Consider the following 18,578-nt stretch of genomic DNA (forward strand, 5'->3'; position numbering starts at 1 on the left):
AAACTGAAAACCCCAAACATTTGTTTATGATAAAGTAAATAATAGTATGGCGCCTTATGGCTACATTTTTTGTCCATTTGAAATATATTTGCAGGAATGTAGGATTTCGCTGCCGTATAACGGCCACGATTCCCAAGCACTAAAGAAATCATAGCTAAAAGTCCTTCGTCAACAACAATTTTAGAAGCATCGATCTGCTTACCATACGCCATATTGACATAAATCGCATCACACACTCGCATAATTGACTTTGATATATTACATTCATACATACACTTCACTTGTCCTTTACTTAGACATAAATGATTGAATTATCAGTTAAGAACAATTTCACCACGATAAACTATTACAGTGTTGTAAATGCTTGTTATAAAAATAGTGCGTAAATAATAATTTTTTACATTTTGAGTAACTTTTACGATAATTAATTACTTTTTCAAAACATTTTGAATGTAACGAATAAATTCTAACAAAAGCTACGAATGATTTTTTCCGAATGATTTGCTATATTGAAATATGGTAAATTTATTGTAAAGGAGTCGATACTTTGGCAAACTTGGCCGATAATGTGAACCTAATTTTTGGTGTATGGTATCCTTATTTAGAACTACAGGTCATTCTCTATGTATATAGACGTAATTTGCGGTGCCATTCTATGGAGTGAATGATGGAGTGTTAATCTTTATTGTCCACGGTTGCATGGCAACAATCACGAAACAAAATGAAACTTGATTGAAAAAAAAATCATCCAGTATAGTTTGTTTTTGACATCAAATTTTTAATTAATTGAATATATGGCGAATCCTAGAATTATTATTCACAAGTAGTATGAAATGACTTTTCAGAAAAAATAGTAGTCCATTAAAAAAGCAGTAAAACGAAAGCGACAAAAACGAAATTGAAAATCTTTGTCTTGAAGAACAATAAAGTGATCAATACTTTTCAAACCTTAGAAGAAGCTACAAAATATAACCACTTAAAGGGTAGTATGGTCATTGATATTTGATTCTATAATGGTTTTACTGTGGAAAAACGAACTTATAAAAATAAAGCTTTGAGACTAATATATTCCATTTTCTCCCAATGTAGATGTTAAGCGCTTGCTTAGATGTAGCGAGTTGATTTTAACAGAAATAGAATGTTTCTGCTTATTAATTAATTGTTTTCATTTTATGTTCAAACGAGTTTTACGTTGAGAACTTTTTTACGTTTTAAGTAGCTAACTTACCCTTCCTTCAATAAAAAAATTTCCGTAATTTAAAAATTTTAAATCATATTTACGTACGTGAAAGCAAAGAATCAAATCTTCTAATCAAAGTAACATTGATATTTTTGATTTCATTTTCAAGCTTAGATACATCTTTGAGCGTCTGTAGAACCTACACAATGAACAGTTTCAAATTGAAAATATACGTAGTAGTTGATTGTCTTAATTTGCTTTAGCTATCATCTAATTCATACATGTATTCAAGATTTTTTACCTTTTTTTCTTCAGCCAATGCCTTTAGTTGTTTATCTTCTTGAACATAAAGTTTATTTTTGTCTTTACGATAAACCAACATTCCTTCAATATTTGGAACTTTTTTCATGGTGATATTATCTGGTACAACAATCATCTGTTAAAGTAAAGACTAAATGTAAGCAAGTGAAGATTAACAAGATTAACAAGTATTTCAACACACAAAATACTCATATGCAATATGTTTACTTAAACGTATATTGATAATATTATATACGCAAATATAAAAGTGACTTCTTGATGATGAAATATTTGCAAATTTGCTAATAATGATTAGCTTCTGTATGTCAAAGAATCACTTACTCCTTCATAAAACAACGGTTTATCTTTTGCACAACGACCCTTAAAAATAAACAATACTTTAGCACCTCTGAAAAATGTTTGGTTGAAAAATTGATTAATAAACGCCTTCTGAAGATTTCTCTAGCATAATTTTAAGAATGGTTTCTAGGGTTTCTAGAAAAAACAATTTGATTAGTTATTGATTGAGACTGTTTGTACACTTATCATTAATGCTATGCCAATAATTAATACACGTGCACTACATACTTTCACAGGTACTTCATTACTACCCAGTAACTTGTACCAAACAGCATTTCCATTTTCGATAATTTTGTAATCCAAACAATTGCTCCAGATTCTTCTAGGAATGCGAGAACGCACCCAAAACCATGTATAAACGTTTTTCTTTATTGTTCCTCCATTCTTTGCCTCACATTCTTTAAAACAATAATTGTTTTTCCCATTCCTAGGACCATAACACCCACAGCACTGTATAAAAGGATAATTTTTCAGTAATAAATTGTCTATAATTATATATTGCTAAACACGGCCGAAATGCCGAGTTGTGTTCAGAATGATAAGAAAAAAAGAATATTAGACAGTGCTTTTGAAAATGTAAAGTAGTAAAGAAGGATCCTGTGATCAACAAAGATAAAAGATTGTCATATCATCCATCGTTCACAATATGACATTGAGGCCAATATTTCAAGTTGGATATGCTAATCATTCATATATAGTATTTAAAAATCTTATTGGCTCGCTTTCGCCGTGTTTAGTTTCTACAATAACGTCTTTGATTTTTTTTAAAAATTAGGATATGTTACTGAATCAAAGACATCACCAGACAAGAACGATCTACGTTATGATTCAGCTAAACATCCTATATATGTATATATTTTTCACAAAACAAAATAATTCATATAGTGAAATAATAACCTTTCCGTTGTCACAGCCAACCAATGCCGTTGCTCCAAAATTTATACCAGAAATTTGATTTATCGTACTGTAACTGAATTTTAAATAATATGAAAGTTAATTTGTTCAATGCTAAAGAAGAAAGTTCTACACCATCTTCATTTCAATATAAATCGTCTCTATTTCTAATTATTTTTCCTTTATTTTAAAGTGCTAACATAAATATGTTGTCAAATCTGTATTATGTATTGTGTATGTTGAACAAATACAGGAAACAAATTTTATTTATAATTTCACTTATGTTACCTGAATGCTCCAGAATAGTCAGTTTGATAGAGAAACTTATCGAGAAAAGCAAATCCCCAGGGACAAGGTCTGCTTAAACAATCGTTCATTTTTGCCTATGAATACAGAAAACACAGTCTCGTCATCTTTCGTAACGCAAATCGTTCATATTAACCCAATAATTGAAACTTCTCTATATACCCATCCAAACCGTGTTCTTTCATTGTGTGCAACTCCAAATTTTGAGCAACGAAAACTTGTTGTCACAACGTTATCAGTCATTAGATCTTTCACAAAGGAAACGTCACCAATCCCAGGTGATGTTTTTGTACAGCCTCCTTTGTTGTAAATCATCAAATTTTTTAATTTTCGTGGATTTCGAAATCTGTAAAACCTGAAATGAACGACACTGACTGAAATTTGATTCCCTTTGGAAAGTTAACTTTATGAAAGTGCATTCATCATCATTTTTATACCAATGAGCTTTTGATGCTTTAAAATCATCTCGAGTGGCCATTTGTACTCTAAAATCAACCATTGGAGCCTCTCCTAATGAACTTATCCAATGAGGTTCACCAAATGGCTCCACGGTCTTGCTGTTCGATGGCACTGTCCATGTAACGGATGTATTTTGCCGACCAATCAACATGAACCCACCCCCATCAGTTGTCATGTCACAATAAATCTTTAATGAAAATAATCTCATTGGAATTTTAAAAATTTGTTCATCAAATTCGTCTTCTCTACACACAATATAACAGAATTTAAATTTTAAAATATATTTGTAAATGGACGTGCTAATGTTGCCACATAGTCTGTGAATACAACATTGATCTTATATTTACCATTTTTGGTTTCTTTTCTCCAAGTGTTATCCAATAAAATCCATCTTTAGCTTTTGGATCTTTATTCAATATTGTTGCGCAGTCGTATACAGGGTCAAAAAATTCTCCCGGAGAACCAGAACCTAACAAAAAATAGTAAAAAAGTTCACGCATGTTTGTTGTGCAAAATATACTGACCCAGACTTTGCTATTTTATTTACCATCAAAAGTTCTCCATCCAAATATACCGCTAACGTTTGAACATATCAAGAGTTTAGGTTTGTTCTGTCTATCGCGAACCAACGTCATCTCTCCACTGCTATTATCCAAACATGGTCCTGGGTCGTTTCCTTTAACTATCTTGATTTTCTATGAAGAATTTCAAAAGCATTACAGATATTTGCTAAATTAGGGTTCCGTATTTTGTGGTGCAATGTTGACAAAATGAAATTTAACCAGTATCATTGCAATAAAAGGAAATTCAAACAACAACATTACCATGTACTGAGGCTTGCTCAAGGTCTCAAGTAGAAATGTGACAAGAAAATACAAGCTTTTCATTTTTCTTCTTCTCAAAATGCCGTCAAGAGCTTTCTGCTTGCTCTGAGAGTGTATCTTCTATTTTTGTTACCTAATAAAGCTGAATCGGAAGATAACGCAAAGGTGATGACCCACTTTCAGATATCGCGATTGACCGTCTCAAATGATAAAAATGTTTTTTAATTAATTATTGTATCAAAGTCATATTTTCGTTTCCTAATATAGCTGAATGGGAAAATAACACAAAGGTGATGACCCATTTTCAGATATCGCGATTGACTGTCTCAAATGATAAAAATGTTTTTTAATTAATTATTGTATCAAGGTCATCACATTGTGTAATTTGATTTTTCTGTACACTAATGTAAGCTACTTGTGCGATTCTTGTATTACCATCATTAGTAACTTTGCAAATGGACGTGTTCTTTTCTAACGTTGTATAAATTGCTTTCGTCAATTTCATGTAGTATAGTTATCCGTACAATGAAAGAGTTCTGTATATCTTAGATTAAATATTCTCATTTTCCCTGTGCAGTGTTCTCTAAATTTGATTCTCATCTATGGAAGAAGCTCCATTATGTGAAGATTCAAGAATTCCAACGAATGATTAAATTTACTTATGAATTTAACTTTTGAAGAAATTAATCTGAGTGCCGTATATTGTGTATAGTTAATAATTGTAAGATGCGCAGTAAAGTCGTTCTACAGTTTATTTTTTATGCTGTATCTAGGTAGACATTTAAGATCTTTCCACAGTATTTTTATCTTTGCAAGATCTAGTTTTCTTACATTACAGAACATTTCTATGAAATATCCCTAGTTCTCAGGCAGGAGTCAAATATGCCAAGGGCCAAGGCTATATGTTTCTCCAAAATTGCTGTAGGAATATTTCTTTTTGTTACCGTTGCTTGCAATGTTTAAGTCATGTTTTTTTCCAAACGTTGGTCCACAGTTAGGGCTACCGGCTACTTTTAGTATAGATGGCATATTGGCTGTAACGATATACAGGTGATATAAATGGACTCAAATTGTGTTTGTTTTGAGAAGATATAATTACAGGAACTCATTCGCCAACTACCTCTGAACCTATAATATCAATGAAATGACGAATATAAATTTATGTTAATTAGAGTGTTACTTTTTATATTTAAGCGGCGCATTTGAAATTTCTTTTGCAGTTTGTTTGTATGAGTGTTTACAAATGCGCAGCACAACAAGAATGGACAAATTCTCTTGCCCTTCTTTTTAACTCTGATCGAATCTTGGAATTATCTTTAAAAACATGTGGCAAAAAACTCCGAAGAAACTTTTTGTTGAACTAATTTATTAAAAACATTCAAGTATATCCGTCCGACAACTTTCTGCAAAATCTACTGGAACTTTTCAAGTCATGGCTGAATGCACAACAATACAGGAAGTCACGTGAAGTTCACGTGAATGTTAAACGTAATAATAAACTTCAACTTCATCAGGTATAAATCTGTATGAACCTACAAGAAGAGCTTTGGTGCTACTATAGCCATAACTGTAACCAGATGGAGGACGATAGGTCTACTAAATTGTTGAAGGAATATTTGTTTTTGTTTGCTTTGTTTGTGATGTGAATATCATGCGCTCCAAAAGTGCGACCATAGCTAGGGTAAGTATAGATGGCCTGGACGCCGTAACGATAGATTGGTGATCTAAATGGACTTAAATTGTCTTTGTTACGAAGTGAAAAGATGTAATTACTAGAAGCAGTTCGATAACCACTTGAACCTGTAAAAACAATAAAAACAGCAAATTAAATTTAGAGATTAAATACACAGCGTTTTTGAGACACAAAATGAATAATTTACCCTGATGATAAATTCTTCGTCTAGATGATTTATAAACATGAACTGTAATGAATTCTTTATTGTTTGCAAAGTCGTCCTATAAATTAGCAAGTCGAAATATTTTAAATTTAATTTAGAGATTAATTACACAGCATTTTTGAGATTCCCGCTCCTCGTTCGTTGTAAATGTTTACGGAGGCACAGCACAATAACCGATTACATGATTGTTCTCACATCTCAGTCTCACATTTCCATAATTTTTCGAATTTTTCACCCTGAGTATCTTTGAGGGTAAGATATCATCTAAATGTTGATTATTTAGTTTATGTTTGTTTGTGACATAAGAAAGTGACTTAATTTATTGTCAATCTATGCTTTTCAGCGCAAATTGCTATTGTCTCATTTTTAAACTTGTAATTCCACAATTTCAAGTCTTTCTGTGATTTTAAGTTAAATAATACCCTTTCTTTAAATCAAAATTCAAAGTCATCAATGCTAAAAATTTTACATGATAATGAATACATACAAGGAAGGAATGAGGTAACTAAAGTAACATTGATGGTTTTGATTACATTCTCGAGCTTAGAAATATATTTGTTCAGCGTCTGAAAAATCTACAAAGTAAATAGTTTTAATTAAACAAAATTTGCAAAATGTGCAGGATAACATACTGACATACTTGCCATAGTTCAATAAATTTTTTGCACTGTCCCTAACCACATTCTGAAGCAGTTGAAAATATTTTACCTTTTTTCTTCAGCCAATGCCTTTAGTTTTTTATCTTCTTGGACATAAAGTTTATTTTTGTCTTTACGATAAATAATCATTCCTTCAATATTTGGAACTTTTTTCATGGTGTTATTATCTGGTACAACAATCATCTGTTTAAGTAAAAAGTTATGTAAGTGAAAATTAACATATTTATATGGTCCAATGAAAACAACATTGATGAGCATTTCAACAAGCAAATTATAGCTACTATTGTGTTACGTATCTGCTCATTTGAAAAGTTCAAAAGAACTGACAACGTATTATTTTACTTCTATTTCACACAACAAATCACTTACTCCATCATAAAACAATGGTTTATCTTTTGTACAGCGACCCTGTAAATGTAAAGATAATTTATTAGTTCTGAAGATGTTAGCTAATTGAAAACCAATTTATTATAAGTTCTTGCACAATTTTTACATAGTCTTTTTCTCTCAAATGGCATCGTAAATAAATCATTAATTCCATGACAACTGTTACACAAACAACATACTTTCACAGGTACTTCATTACTACCCAGTAACTTGTATCACACAGCATTTCCATTTTCTATGACTTTGTAATCCATACAATTCCTCCACATTCTTCTAGGAATACGAGAACGCACTCAAAACCATGTATAAACATTTTTCTTAGTTGTTCCACCATTCTTTGCCTAACATTATTGAAAACAATAACTGTTTTTTCCATTCTTAGGACCATAACACCCACAGCACTACATAAAAGGAAAATTTTTCAATAAGAAGTGATAACCTGTATGTTGTTTATTTTAAATTAAACGTAAGAAGTGCATTTTAATTGTATTCAGAATATTTAATAAGAAAGGAAATTAAGCTTTGCTTATAATGTTCATAAGCATTGCTCGAGTTATAAACATACAATTGTTGTAGAAAAGATGACAAAAGAAAGATTATCAAATTAGCATTTGTTTTAATTTATAGATTAGTGAGCAATGTTCAAACGTGAGAAGGATTTGGTCATTTCGCTGCTTAAGATTTTCACTAGTAACATAAGCACAAGCGATAAAACAAAGCTTTGTTTTATCGCTTGTGCTCCAGCTTTTATCGCTCCAGAGACTGGAGGAAATAAAAGAAAAAGGATTTTCTTTTCAATTTGTTTTTGTTCTACCTCATGCTTATGTCAAGTTGCTGTGCTTATGCTAATGTTTAGCTGATACTTGTGTCACTTCATTGCCCTTATTTGTATTTTCTTTTGTCTTTGTTTGTCTTTATGCTTATGTCGCAAGTAAAAACTGGGCTTGAGCCATTGAGGTAAAATAGTGCAGTGTAAACTATTTTGAAAGTATTACACGCTGTTTTGCGTCTCCACATACTACACTTTGTAATTCAGTTGCACAGCTTATACTTGTTTATTAAAATAAAATAATGCACAAAGTAAAGTAAAACCTTCATGTTATCACATCCAACCAATGCCGTCGCTCCAAACTCCATAGCAGAAATTGGATTTGTCGTACTGTAGCTAATTTTCACACTGACAAATAAACATTTCATTTGCGTGTACTTCATAACGATTGAATCTTTGATGCATGAAACCAATCATTTATCAGTAATTTCAGTAGCTTCAGCAATTTACACATTAAGAGTCAAGTTAACACAAGTAAAATGTTCACTTTTAGTAAAGATTTATTCATTTTGCGACACTGGAATAAGGTTTAGTTTCAAAAGGAAAAACTCAAAACATATCAAGTTAAGTGTTAATTAGTTCGTGGCCATATATTTCTGATCTTATACATCAAATATGAAACATCTTGTGCATTAAATTTTCTCATCATGCATATAAATGTCTTGAACGCATACATTGTTATATAATAATGTACATAATAAGTACTCTTCTTATACAAAGAATTTAGCTCCTTAAAAGACGAACAAATTTTCTATGACATTCGCAAATACCTATTTAAAAAAAGATTTGTGACAAATGGCCCCGTGTACGTGCAGCAAACTTTACTTCAACGTTTATGTGACAATTTTTCTTTGCGTTTCCTGCCATATATTAACAAAATTTTTATGACCCTTATTCATGGTTGCAATCTACAGGACATAGAACAAAAATCACGCTGCATATGGAAGATTTATTTAAACAACAAGCTCGAAGATTTTGAATGATTTTGTTTGCCTCTTTTCTCATTTTGACCAGCCTCTTCTCAAAGCCTAACCTAGCTGCGCGTGAAAGCTGCGTGCAATTGCTTGGACTAAGCCTCTGCCGAGGAGCTATAAACGAGTGGTTTGTTTCGTCTTGCGTGTTTTGTGCGAAGCCCACGATTTAACCACGAAGTGAAAAGAAGTGAGACTGTATTTTGACGATGCAATCACGGTCAAGCATTTATTTAAATTAGTTTTGGTACTGTAGATTAAAAATCTGTAAACTTTTCATCATACCCTTGTAAATTGTCATTGAAAACACCATTTTGTGGATGTTAATTATAATTTTATAAAATTAAATTAATTTCAACTAAAATGTCTACGAGACTGTTTAGAGGCGGACTGGCCTGTTAGAGCATCAGGAAACTTCTCGGTGCGCCCATGTGTGTTGTGCTCGTTCGTACTCCCCTTTTCGAGGAATTTATAAAGAGAAGGATGATAAAACTATTTTTAAGTGTAACACGTGAAGGTGATATAGCTACAACGACTAAAGTCTAAAGCAATTTGCACCTTTCTATAAATTTTTTTAAGTTTGTATGCATGGAATGTGTTGGTCATACACTGTTGTGTAAACACTAGCTCACAATGATATTCATAGAGACAAAAAATGACAAACTTTATGTAACGATTGGTAAAAGATCTGGCCGGTTACATATTAATTATTCAAGAATAAGTACTGAGTTAAACTTTCTATTGCTTATCATTGATTGTAAACTTTGTATGAGCTTATTAACTTTTATGTTTTCAATATAAAACTAGCTACTAAACAATTGTGGGTCATTTTCGTGACTCAACCTGGGCGTACAGAATTTAGACAATCTATTTATTTTGTACCAATGTCCAACGGCTCTTCTACTAGCTCTAGTAGTAGTAATGTAGATCGTTCAATGTCAACAACCGTAGAATTAAGACGAGAAAAGAAACTGTAAAAATCAAAAGGCAAAAGTGACATTAAGTTACTCTCTTGACCTGGAAGTCAAACAGCGTTTGTTTGTATTGTGAATAGTGTATGATGCATCAGAAGCGGACATTTTTCAAATAGCAACAAGAAAATGTTGGTCAGAAGAGTCTAAAGATAAAAAATATTATTTGTGTATAGTTTGATGATGTCAGGCACGCGTAGACAGGTTAATTTAAATTGTAGAAGTATAGAGTTCTTAGAGTATCTTGAAGAAAATTCACCAAGCTATTAGCGAACATTTTGCTGCAACAAATATCCAACAAATAAACTTACGTCAAGCGTTACTTTCAAGTTTGTGATTTGGACTTGCCTAGTGCTTCGAACATGGAGCTCTCATACTCGATATAGCAACCAACCACCCCGTGCCAATGGCTAATGGCTACAAAAAGCACCCTTTTCTAAGTTTTCTAAGTTTTCTAAAATACTCGATATAGCAGCACCCAACTACCCCGTGCCAATGGCTAATGGCTACAAAAAGCACCCTTTTCTAAGTTTCGAAAAGAAAAACGAAGCCACACGAGACCATTTAACTAAAATAGTGATAAATAATAGCGTTAGAATCAAGGCATAGGCAGGAAATGCTAAAAAATTCGACACTCGATGTGGAAATTCGATAACAAGCAAAAGAAATTGAGTCGAAGCAAGTCATTGAGCACAAAGTCGGACGCATTCAACGATTTGATCATAAAAAAAAACAACCAAACGATTATCCGCAGTAACAAACAGTAACCATAACATGCACGCGCTACAAAAAGTAACCGTGTGTTATCATTTCAAATATCGTGCAGATATTTTTGTATGTCGTGAAGCAAACGTAATCATTTTGCCAAGGTAAGTCGTTCAAGGTCGGAAGTGTCGAAAGTATTGGATTCAGAATCCTCAGACTCAGTCAAACACTCAGCACTGTAAAGCAACAAAACTCAAACGGATGAAATCATAAGAAAGGATTCCGAAGGAAAACCACTGATATGTATAAAACTGGATAACGCAGCTTAGTGCTTGAATTGAACCCGGAGGCAGCCATATTGGACTGTCCACTTTTTCAGTTTTTATATACGTTTTATATAACAAACTGCTACTCTGGCATTTATTTTGGATCATTTGTTTCACTCTTGGGACAAAGAAAAATTATTATAATGACAAGACTGTAAAAGAACGGTTTTGAGCGAAAATTCAAATTTGCTAAATTTCATATAGAAATCTTCTCCCGTTTTTAAAATATCATAAAAAAAGATTTGGCATGATTTTGGAATGAGAAAGTAACAAAAATGCATATTCCAAGAAAAATTCATTATAAAATATATACTAGAAGTGGACTGTCTAATATGGCCACCGTTGTCAAAAATTGGCTTTAAAATTTTCTAGGCACCAGAATTAGGTTGCGTTATCCAGTCTTTATATATATATCAGTGTGGGGAAATGGGGTGGAGAAAAAATTTCAATCGACAAATTAACAAACATTGAGTGATGAGAATTTGGTGAGCCACCAGAAAATCTCAAAGCCAGTTAGAAAAAACTAACCAAAACTCGAATTGCACAGTCAATCGTTCACTGGCGAGGGAACAAAGCCTCCCTCTCCCTCTGAAAACATTCACGCCGCAAAAACATGCGCTGAACTGAAGAACTGAGGTCATTTCTACAGATGGTTGCATATTTGTCAAAATAAATAAGTACCACGATTCTCGGACGGCTATTGCGTTAAAAGGAAAAATTTTAATGGACAAGCGAGCAGCAGCAGACATTTGAGAAACTGAAGGAAGCAATTACAACTGCACTTGCATTAGCTCCATACCAAACAACAAAAAATACCATGGCCGTGTGTGATGGTTGTTCTGAAGTTGTTTGAGGAGCATATTATTCTAAAAGATGAGCCACAACTACAAATTAACGCTGTTCCTTAAATAAACCGACCCTTGACAAAAACAGAAAGACGATATTTGCAAATAGTAAGGGAGAATGGTTTGGAAGTTATAACTGTTTTGCAATTCAATCAATTCAATTCTCAAACTATGTCACAACGCAGGTTTACAACAAAGAGACTCGTTCAACAGAGAGTACTCTCTTGAACGGCCTATTTTGGGTAGAAGTGTGATTTTTGGAGATAATTTTTACCGGGATAACGTCTTTATTTTCTTTATGTGTGTTACTTATGATATTGGGGTTATGACAGAGCTCATCGACTTCACATTCTTTGATATAAAGCATTTACTATCTAGTTTTACTGCCTACCTTTTGATTTTACCTAACTTAAGTCTAAAAAGTATTTTGCAAATAGAACATCTGTTGAAAATTATTTATTTATGCAAACTGACAAAAAAGCAAAAGACAAAAATAAAATGTTTAATAGTAAATTATCTAAAAATATGACAAATTGTAACAAAATATAATTATGTCATTATGATATATGAAATAACCACTGTCAACTACAACTGGCAGCCGATATACAAATTCTATTTAAACATTACATGGCATACGTGGCTAAATTGACGATAATACTGGAGATCACGTGAAGTTAACGTGAAATGTTAAAGATAATAATAAACTTCAACTTCATCAGGTGTAAAATAATATGAACCTGCAAGAAGAGCTTGGGTGTTACTATAGCCATAACTGTAACCAGATGGAGGACGATAGGTGTCTCCTAAATTCGTGTAGGAATTTTTGTTTTTGTTTGCGTTGTTTGCTATATATATGTCATGTCCTCCAAAAGTTGGTCCATAGCTAGGGTTAGTATAGATGGCCTGGTAGCTGTTTTGATAGATGGCTGATCTAAATGGACTCAAATTGTCTTTGTTACGAAAGGAGAAGATGTAATTACCGGAACTGCTGTGATAACGACTTGAACCTATAAATATAAATAAATTTACTTAACTTATTAATTTAAAACTATAGTAGTTATAAAACCTATTTTCATAACTATTTCCGTTGCAATTTGAACATTTGATATTTTTGCTTCCAATCGAATGTAACTGATTCATGAAATTTCAGCACAAGAACCACACATTTAACTTCAATGCAATTTCCCACCTCCATGTATGGTTAGTAAAAAGTTTTAAAACAAAGACAAATCATTTGCATTGCAAAAAAAAGCTAAATACTGATTTAGTCTTGAAAACTTACCACCCCAATTATGTGTTGAATATCCACCAAAGATGAATTTTCCTACTTTAACTAAAGTTATAGTTTTTCCTCGATAGTCACATTTTGAGTGGAAAATTCTAGCATTCCATCCATCAGAAGTGGCTCTCCAACAGCATTTCAATTTACTGAATGAAAACCATTGCTTTAATTGCTTTAGAAAGTTTTTTGGTTCTCCTTTTAGAATTGTTGAAGTTGAAATTTCACCTATGAAATATTGTTTGTAAATATTTCAGAAATATTGTGGACAGAAAATTGTAATTTTAAGAGTCATGTACATCACTTTGCCCTTCAATTGCGTATTGAGTGATTGAGAATCAAAGAGATGCTTGGAAGGGGAAGGGGACAAGACTGTGTCCGATTTCGTAGATTCAAGTTAGCTACAATAATATGGTTAAACATCCAATAAAAGTATGGTTAACATCAAATTTACAAGATATAACGCGATATTTAGACGATATAACACAACCAATTCCACGACAAAGCGAAAATACTCCTAATCGTAAAACTTTCTACTAACTGTTTAAAGTGTCACTTTAAAAAAACAAGCTGTTTGGAAACTTGTAAATAAACTAGTCAACAACTAATTATAAATCAATGTTCATCGCTTGTTTCCTATGAATGCTGATAATTGAAAAATGTGTACGTCTTCAATTTGCTACTGTCGTTCTTAGATGGTTCTTTATCAGTTTGAACTGCCTAAAAGTCCTTTCGAAGCCAGCAGTAATTATTGGAAGACTAATGGAAATTCTAGCGACTTTAAGAAGTTCAGAAAATATCATTTCCATTTGCAAATTTTGTTGCCCATTTTGCTCTCAGAGATCAAAAGTAAAGATGCAGAAACCGCTGGAAAGCGTAATTCAAGTGTGAATGGAACGCATGAAGGAGCTCTTTGATGTAATTTCATCACTATGGAAAAATTCATATAAAACCAGAGATGCCAGAGCGTGGATAAATGAGGAAACAAATATTTATACATTCATAGTCACAGCTTTTAAAATACAATTGATTTCTAAAGAATGTAATCAGGCAAAACACCCACATATGAATATTTGCTCTCCCACAATATTGACGTTCCGGCGTCCCTGTGTAAAATTATAAACTAACTATACACATTGTTGAAAAGATATGGTTGAGCAAACGGGGGGAAAGCAAAAAAATTAGTGGGAGAAATGCTCCTCTATGCTCCCCTTGGCACTGCCACTGGTCATGTAAGAAATTAACACTCTTAATAAACGTGTGGATAGTAAATGTATCGCTTAAAGGAACGACTTAGATATCGTAGGCATTTAAGCTGTAGAAAGCCTAGGGTGTAATATCTGATGGCTAAAATCATACTACACAATCATTTCCAAAAAAAATGAAACAATTCAATAGAGCTTCAATGATTGAAAGAAATACTTACGAGAAACGAGGGAAAACACCAAACGAAATTTGCTGTCCAAAGTTTTATTTAAATAGTCTACTTCACTTTCAAGGTTTGATACATCTTTGTCTAGCATCTTTAGAACCTGAACAATAAAAAATTATCACGGAAAGTTATGAAAAAGAATGAAAAAGTGTATCATTCATGCAGAATCACATTTTCAAAACTCTTAAAATTTTACTTTCATTTCTTTTACTAAGCATAACATTGCCGAAGTATTCAAATAGCATTAAAATCATTTACCTTTTCTCGTCAGCCAATGTTTTAACTGCTTATTTCCTTGGACATAAAGTTTCTCTTTATCTTCACGATAAATAATCATCCCTTCAATTTTGGAATCTTCTTTGCAGTTTCATTATCTGGTACAACAATCATCTATTTAAATCAGAAATCAATTTGAAAATGCATTATAAAACACAAATGGAATTCATAAGAGGTATAAAAGAAGTGATGAAGTTACGCATTTACTCCTTGATAAAGTAAAGGTTTCTCTTTTCACAGCGACCCTAAAAATGTAAAATTTGATATTTGTAGCTATGGATGATTCTACAATTGTTAAGCTTGATATAATTATTCAATGTTATAATGTATTATGAATAAAATATTGATCAATGAGTGATCAGCTCGAGCAAAAACATCCTTTTACAATATCATAAAAAATTATAAAGCACTGAGACTAATTAAAAATTTCTACATAAGACTGAGAAAAGGGCTATACATTTTCTTTTCCAATTTTAACATACTTACTTTACATAAGAGCTAGAGGTAATTTAAGAAATACTGATATCGCAGAATCATCGCATTTTTGTGTAGCAGCAAATTTCAAAACGTTAATTAAAATTATTCATCATCAATTTGAATAACTGTATAAAACATACTTTTGTTGGAAGTTCATTGTCCCCAATGATTTTGTACCACACGAAAGCGCCATTTTCCATCACTTTATAATCCATACACTTATTCCATATTTTCTTAGGAATACGTGAACGAACCCAAAACCATGTATAAACATTTTTTGTAATATTTCCACCATTTTTTGCCTGACAATTATTATAACAATAGTTCTTCTTGCCATTTTTGGACCATAACATCACACATAACGTGATGTGGTATGATATTAAATATATTGCATGTATCTCAGATAAAGTCTTATATTATAGTTACATAATCAGTAATAATCAATATAAACAATCAAAGATAAATAAAGAATAAATTTTTCACTATTTGGTAATGGAAAAATATTTAACAGTGAATTTTTTTCATTTGATTAGTTAATTTTAATCTGTGCTATAAGGAGTTTAATATAGAAGAGTTTTGAGAAAAAAATTTATACGGTAAGCATATTTCATGAATCTTTCATTGTTTTGGCAAGCTTTTTTGTCGAATTATAAATTCATGCTTTGGAACAATGTTTTAATTTCCAAAAAACTTAAGAAACGTCAAGCGTGACAGGAAAATTAGCTCTTAATTCTTATTTTTAGCGTTTTATGGCCTTATATTTCGACAAAGTGAGTAAAAAGCTGGTGGAGGATGAGGGGAAGTCAGAATGAATCGCACTAGCAATATTTAAAATTCAAAGTTTTTAAAAATAATCCTGTTTGTTCAATTTTGTTTCTAAAATATTTTTCAGTTATTTCTAACAAAAGGCAATTATACATTACGGTATTTCGACGTCAAATTATCTACTGTAGTGTTTTGTGACTTACCTTGGGTCCACTACTAAAAAAAGTTTGAACATTTTACACAGTGCAGATAGAAATAATTACAAACTATTGCAGTTCATGCCTATTGTTTGACACTTTAAAGAACGTATGCTCGATTTTCTGTATTTTTATAAACAAACTGCAAAATAAAACATAAAACTGCCAAGATAAGTAAACAAAAATGAACAAAACTAAACAACCTTTCCGCTGTCACAGCCAACCAATGCCGTCGCTCCAAAATCTATACCAGAAATGTTATCTTTTGCACTGTAGCTATATTAATTATTAAATAATGTTAAGAAATAACAACCTCTACGTCAAAATCACTATCTTCATAAAGATATATAAGGCTATTTAATAACATTAAAGGCTACACAGTCTTCCCAGTGTCATTCTACTAAAATAAGATTCAATAGAGATTCATCTCCTCAATCACTGAAGGTTATTGTGTCATTTGTTCGTGTTAAAATTAAAGTTTAATCCCGCAGGTGATAACCGTGATAAAATTTTTGTATCACAAAAATAGTATAAAGACAAGTACATAAGCTTCAATTAACAATTTTTCTTACTCATTTTTATTTTCATTCTCTGAAAAATGATAATATCATGCGCTCATCTGCACGTTTCAATAATAATCATTTACTAAGCTCATAAATGTTGTGTATGTGTATTCTTGTGAATAACAAAAGTACTGCAAAAGGAAAAATTACAATTTCTCACCTAAATGATCCAGAATAGTCAGTTTGAAATGAAACTTTGTCATGAAAAGCAAATCCTCGACGACAGGGTTTAGTCAAGCAATAATTCATATTTGCCTGCAAATCGACAAAAGTATTAAGACTAGTATTGACATCCACATGTTAATAAACATTTAAAAAGACCCACCCATCCAAATTTCATTTTTTCATTGTAAGCCAATCCAAATTTAGAGCAGCAAAAACTTGTTGTTACAACATTTCCAGTAATAAGATCTTTCACTAACTTAACGTCACCAATTCCTGCTGAAGTTCCCCCACATCCCCCTGTCTTGGATAACATCAAATTTTTCAATTTTCTTGCACTCTTAAATCTGTAATACCTTCATTAAATAAAATTTTATTAAAAAAAAACTTTATTAATAATGAAAAACTAAGAATGATGATGAAACGATTCATTTTGATACAAGTTAGAGGTGCAAATTTTACCAATGAGCCTTTGTTGCCTTAAAATCATCTTTAGTGGCCATTTGTACTCTAAAATCAACCATCGGAGCCTCTCCTAATGAACTTATCCAATGAGGTTTACCAAATGGTTCCACTGTCTTGCTGTTAGATGGTACTGTCCATGTAACGGATGAATTTTTCCGACCAATCAACATGAACCCACCACCATCAGTCATCATATCACAATAAACCTTTGTATGAAAATAATCTCATTGAAATATAAAAATATTCATGACCACAGCCGACAAAATATTTGGAAACTTTATTTATAAATAAGCGAGAAAAACTAGACAAGTAGATTTTGATTCTGAAAAATTACTATTACTTCGAAAAATGACTTTAAAAAATACTTTATGTTGCTACATGATCTGTCAACATCGCACTGAACTTTAGTTTACCTTTTTCGGCTTCTTTTCTCCAAGTGTTATCCAATAAAATCCGTTTTTCGCTTTTGGATCTTTATCCAATATTGTTGAGCAGTCGTATACTGGGCTAAAAAACTCTCCTGGAGAACTAGAACCTAATAATTAATAGTGTATAATTTAGGCATCATTGTGTTGACCTTAAAGTAGCGACCCAAACTTTGGAAAGCTATAACTACCGTCCAATGTTCTCCATCTAAAAACGCCGTTAACTTTTGAACATATCAAAATTTTAGGTTCGTTCTGTCGATCACGAACCAACGATATCTCTCCACTGCTATTTTTTAAACATGGTCCTGGGTTGTTTCCTTTAATTACCTTGATTTTCTAAAGAGAATTTCGACAAAAATTTTTGGATTTTTCTACTTAACTTTACTTTGTAGTTCAATGAAGACAATATATGTCATTTTCCCATTCTCATTTCAATATACATTACATTAGGAAAAAATCAAATAGATGTACGTGAAAAATTGTCACTGTAGAATCCTAATTGTTACCGAAGACTGAGATTTTTCTGAGATTCCAAGTAGAATTACGAGAAGAAGATACGGGCTCTTCATTTTTTCTTCTTTATGAAATGCCGTTATGAAGTTTTGTGTGCTCTGGATTGC

At 32.0% G+C, this 18,578-nt stretch overlaps 3 protein-coding genes and 1 long non-coding RNA gene across 5 annotated transcripts in view; all 4 read right to left on the reverse strand.

Annotated features, from left to right (window-relative positions):
* Positions 1 to 757: 757 nt before the first annotated feature.
* Positions 758 to 4,568, reverse strand: LOC124433941. 2 transcript variants are annotated; one of them, XM_046983810.1, is made up of 11 exons: positions 4,324 to 4,568; positions 4,047 to 4,194; positions 3,847 to 3,968; positions 3,478 to 3,686; positions 3,203 to 3,395; positions 3,023 to 3,117; positions 2,738 to 2,810; positions 2,069 to 2,290; positions 1,823 to 1,861; positions 1,482 to 1,616; positions 758 to 1,379 (listed from the first exon to the last, which is right to left on the reverse strand). In XM_046983810.1, exons 1-11 carry the CDS (start codon positions 4,384 to 4,386, stop codon positions 1,278 to 1,280), a joined length of 1,401 nt encoding a protein of 466 aa, XP_046839766.1. In that variant the 5' UTR covers positions 4,387 to 4,568; the 3' UTR covers positions 758 to 1,277. The 2 variants fall into 2 exon arrangements, with proteins under 2 accessions (XP_046839766.1, XP_046839770.1); XM_046983814.1 differs by lacking the exon at positions 1,823 to 1,861.
* A 7,832-nt stretch (positions 4,569 to 12,400) lies between these two features.
* Positions 12,401 to 18,578, reverse strand: part of LOC124433873 — a 75,869-nt gene continuing 69,691 nt past the window's right edge. The window contains exons 11-13 of the mRNA XM_046983717.1: positions 14,620 to 14,725; positions 13,197 to 13,421; positions 12,401 to 12,921 (exon numbers count right to left, since the gene is read on the reverse strand). Of these exons, the coding sequence (XP_046839673.1) occupies positions 12,602 to 12,921; positions 13,197 to 13,421; positions 14,620 to 14,725 (651 nt within the window). The 3' untranslated portion in view covers positions 12,401 to 12,601. The remainder of the gene's footprint in view (positions 12,922 to 13,196; positions 13,422 to 14,619; positions 14,726 to 18,578) is intronic.
* LOC124434016 lies at positions 14,903 to 15,738 on the reverse strand. The gene is made up of 3 exons (XR_006944682.1): positions 15,519 to 15,738; positions 15,109 to 15,146; positions 14,903 to 15,015 (listed from the first exon to the last, which is right to left on the reverse strand). It is a non-coding gene; the product is annotated as an uncharacterized LOC124434016 (long non-coding RNA).
* LOC124433955 lies at positions 16,511 to 18,556 on the reverse strand. The gene is made up of 7 exons (XM_046983828.1): positions 18,465 to 18,556; positions 18,147 to 18,294; positions 17,944 to 18,065; positions 17,528 to 17,736; positions 17,229 to 17,421; positions 17,064 to 17,158; positions 16,511 to 16,616 (listed from the first exon to the last, which is right to left on the reverse strand). Exons 1-7 carry the CDS (start codon positions 18,525 to 18,527, stop codon positions 16,535 to 16,537), a joined length of 912 nt encoding a protein of 303 aa, XP_046839784.1. The 5' UTR covers positions 18,528 to 18,556; the 3' UTR covers positions 16,511 to 16,534.

This window comes from Xenia sp. Carnegie-2017, unplaced genomic scaffold (genome assembly GCF_021976095.1).
Source record: "Xenia sp. Carnegie-2017 unplaced genomic scaffold, XeniaSp_v1 HiC_scaffold_1, whole genome shotgun sequence".
Lineage (NCBI taxonomy): Eukaryota > Metazoa > Cnidaria > Anthozoa > Malacalcyonacea > Xeniidae > Xenia > Xenia sp. Carnegie-2017.

Bases quoted from the DNA above. Each gene is read 5' to 3' on its own strand.
- LOC124433941 (XM_046983810.1), bottom strand. From the start codon at position 4,386: ATGAAAAGCTTGTATTTTCTTGTCACATTTCTACTTGAGACCTTGAGC. The intron at 3,969-4,046 runs GTAAATAAAATA...ATTTTTTGTTAG, and splicing joins TGGATGGAGAACTTTTGATG to GTTCTGGTTCTCCGGGAGAA. The intron at 1,617-1,822 runs GTAAGTGATTCT...TTACTTTAACAG, and splicing joins AACCGTTGTTTTATGAAGGA to ATGATTGTTGTACCAGATAA.
- LOC124433955 (XM_046983828.1), bottom strand. From the start codon at position 18,527: ATGAAGAGCCCGTATCTTCTTCTCGTAATTCTACTTGGAATCTCAGAA. The intron at 18,066-18,146 runs GTAGTTATAGCT...ATTAATTATTAG, and splicing joins TAGATGGAGAACATTGGACG to GTTCTAGTTCTCCAGGAGAG. The intron at 17,737-17,943 runs GTAAACTAAAGT...TTTCATACAAAG, and splicing joins GAGAAAAGAAGCCGAAAAAG to GTTTATTGTGATATGATGAC.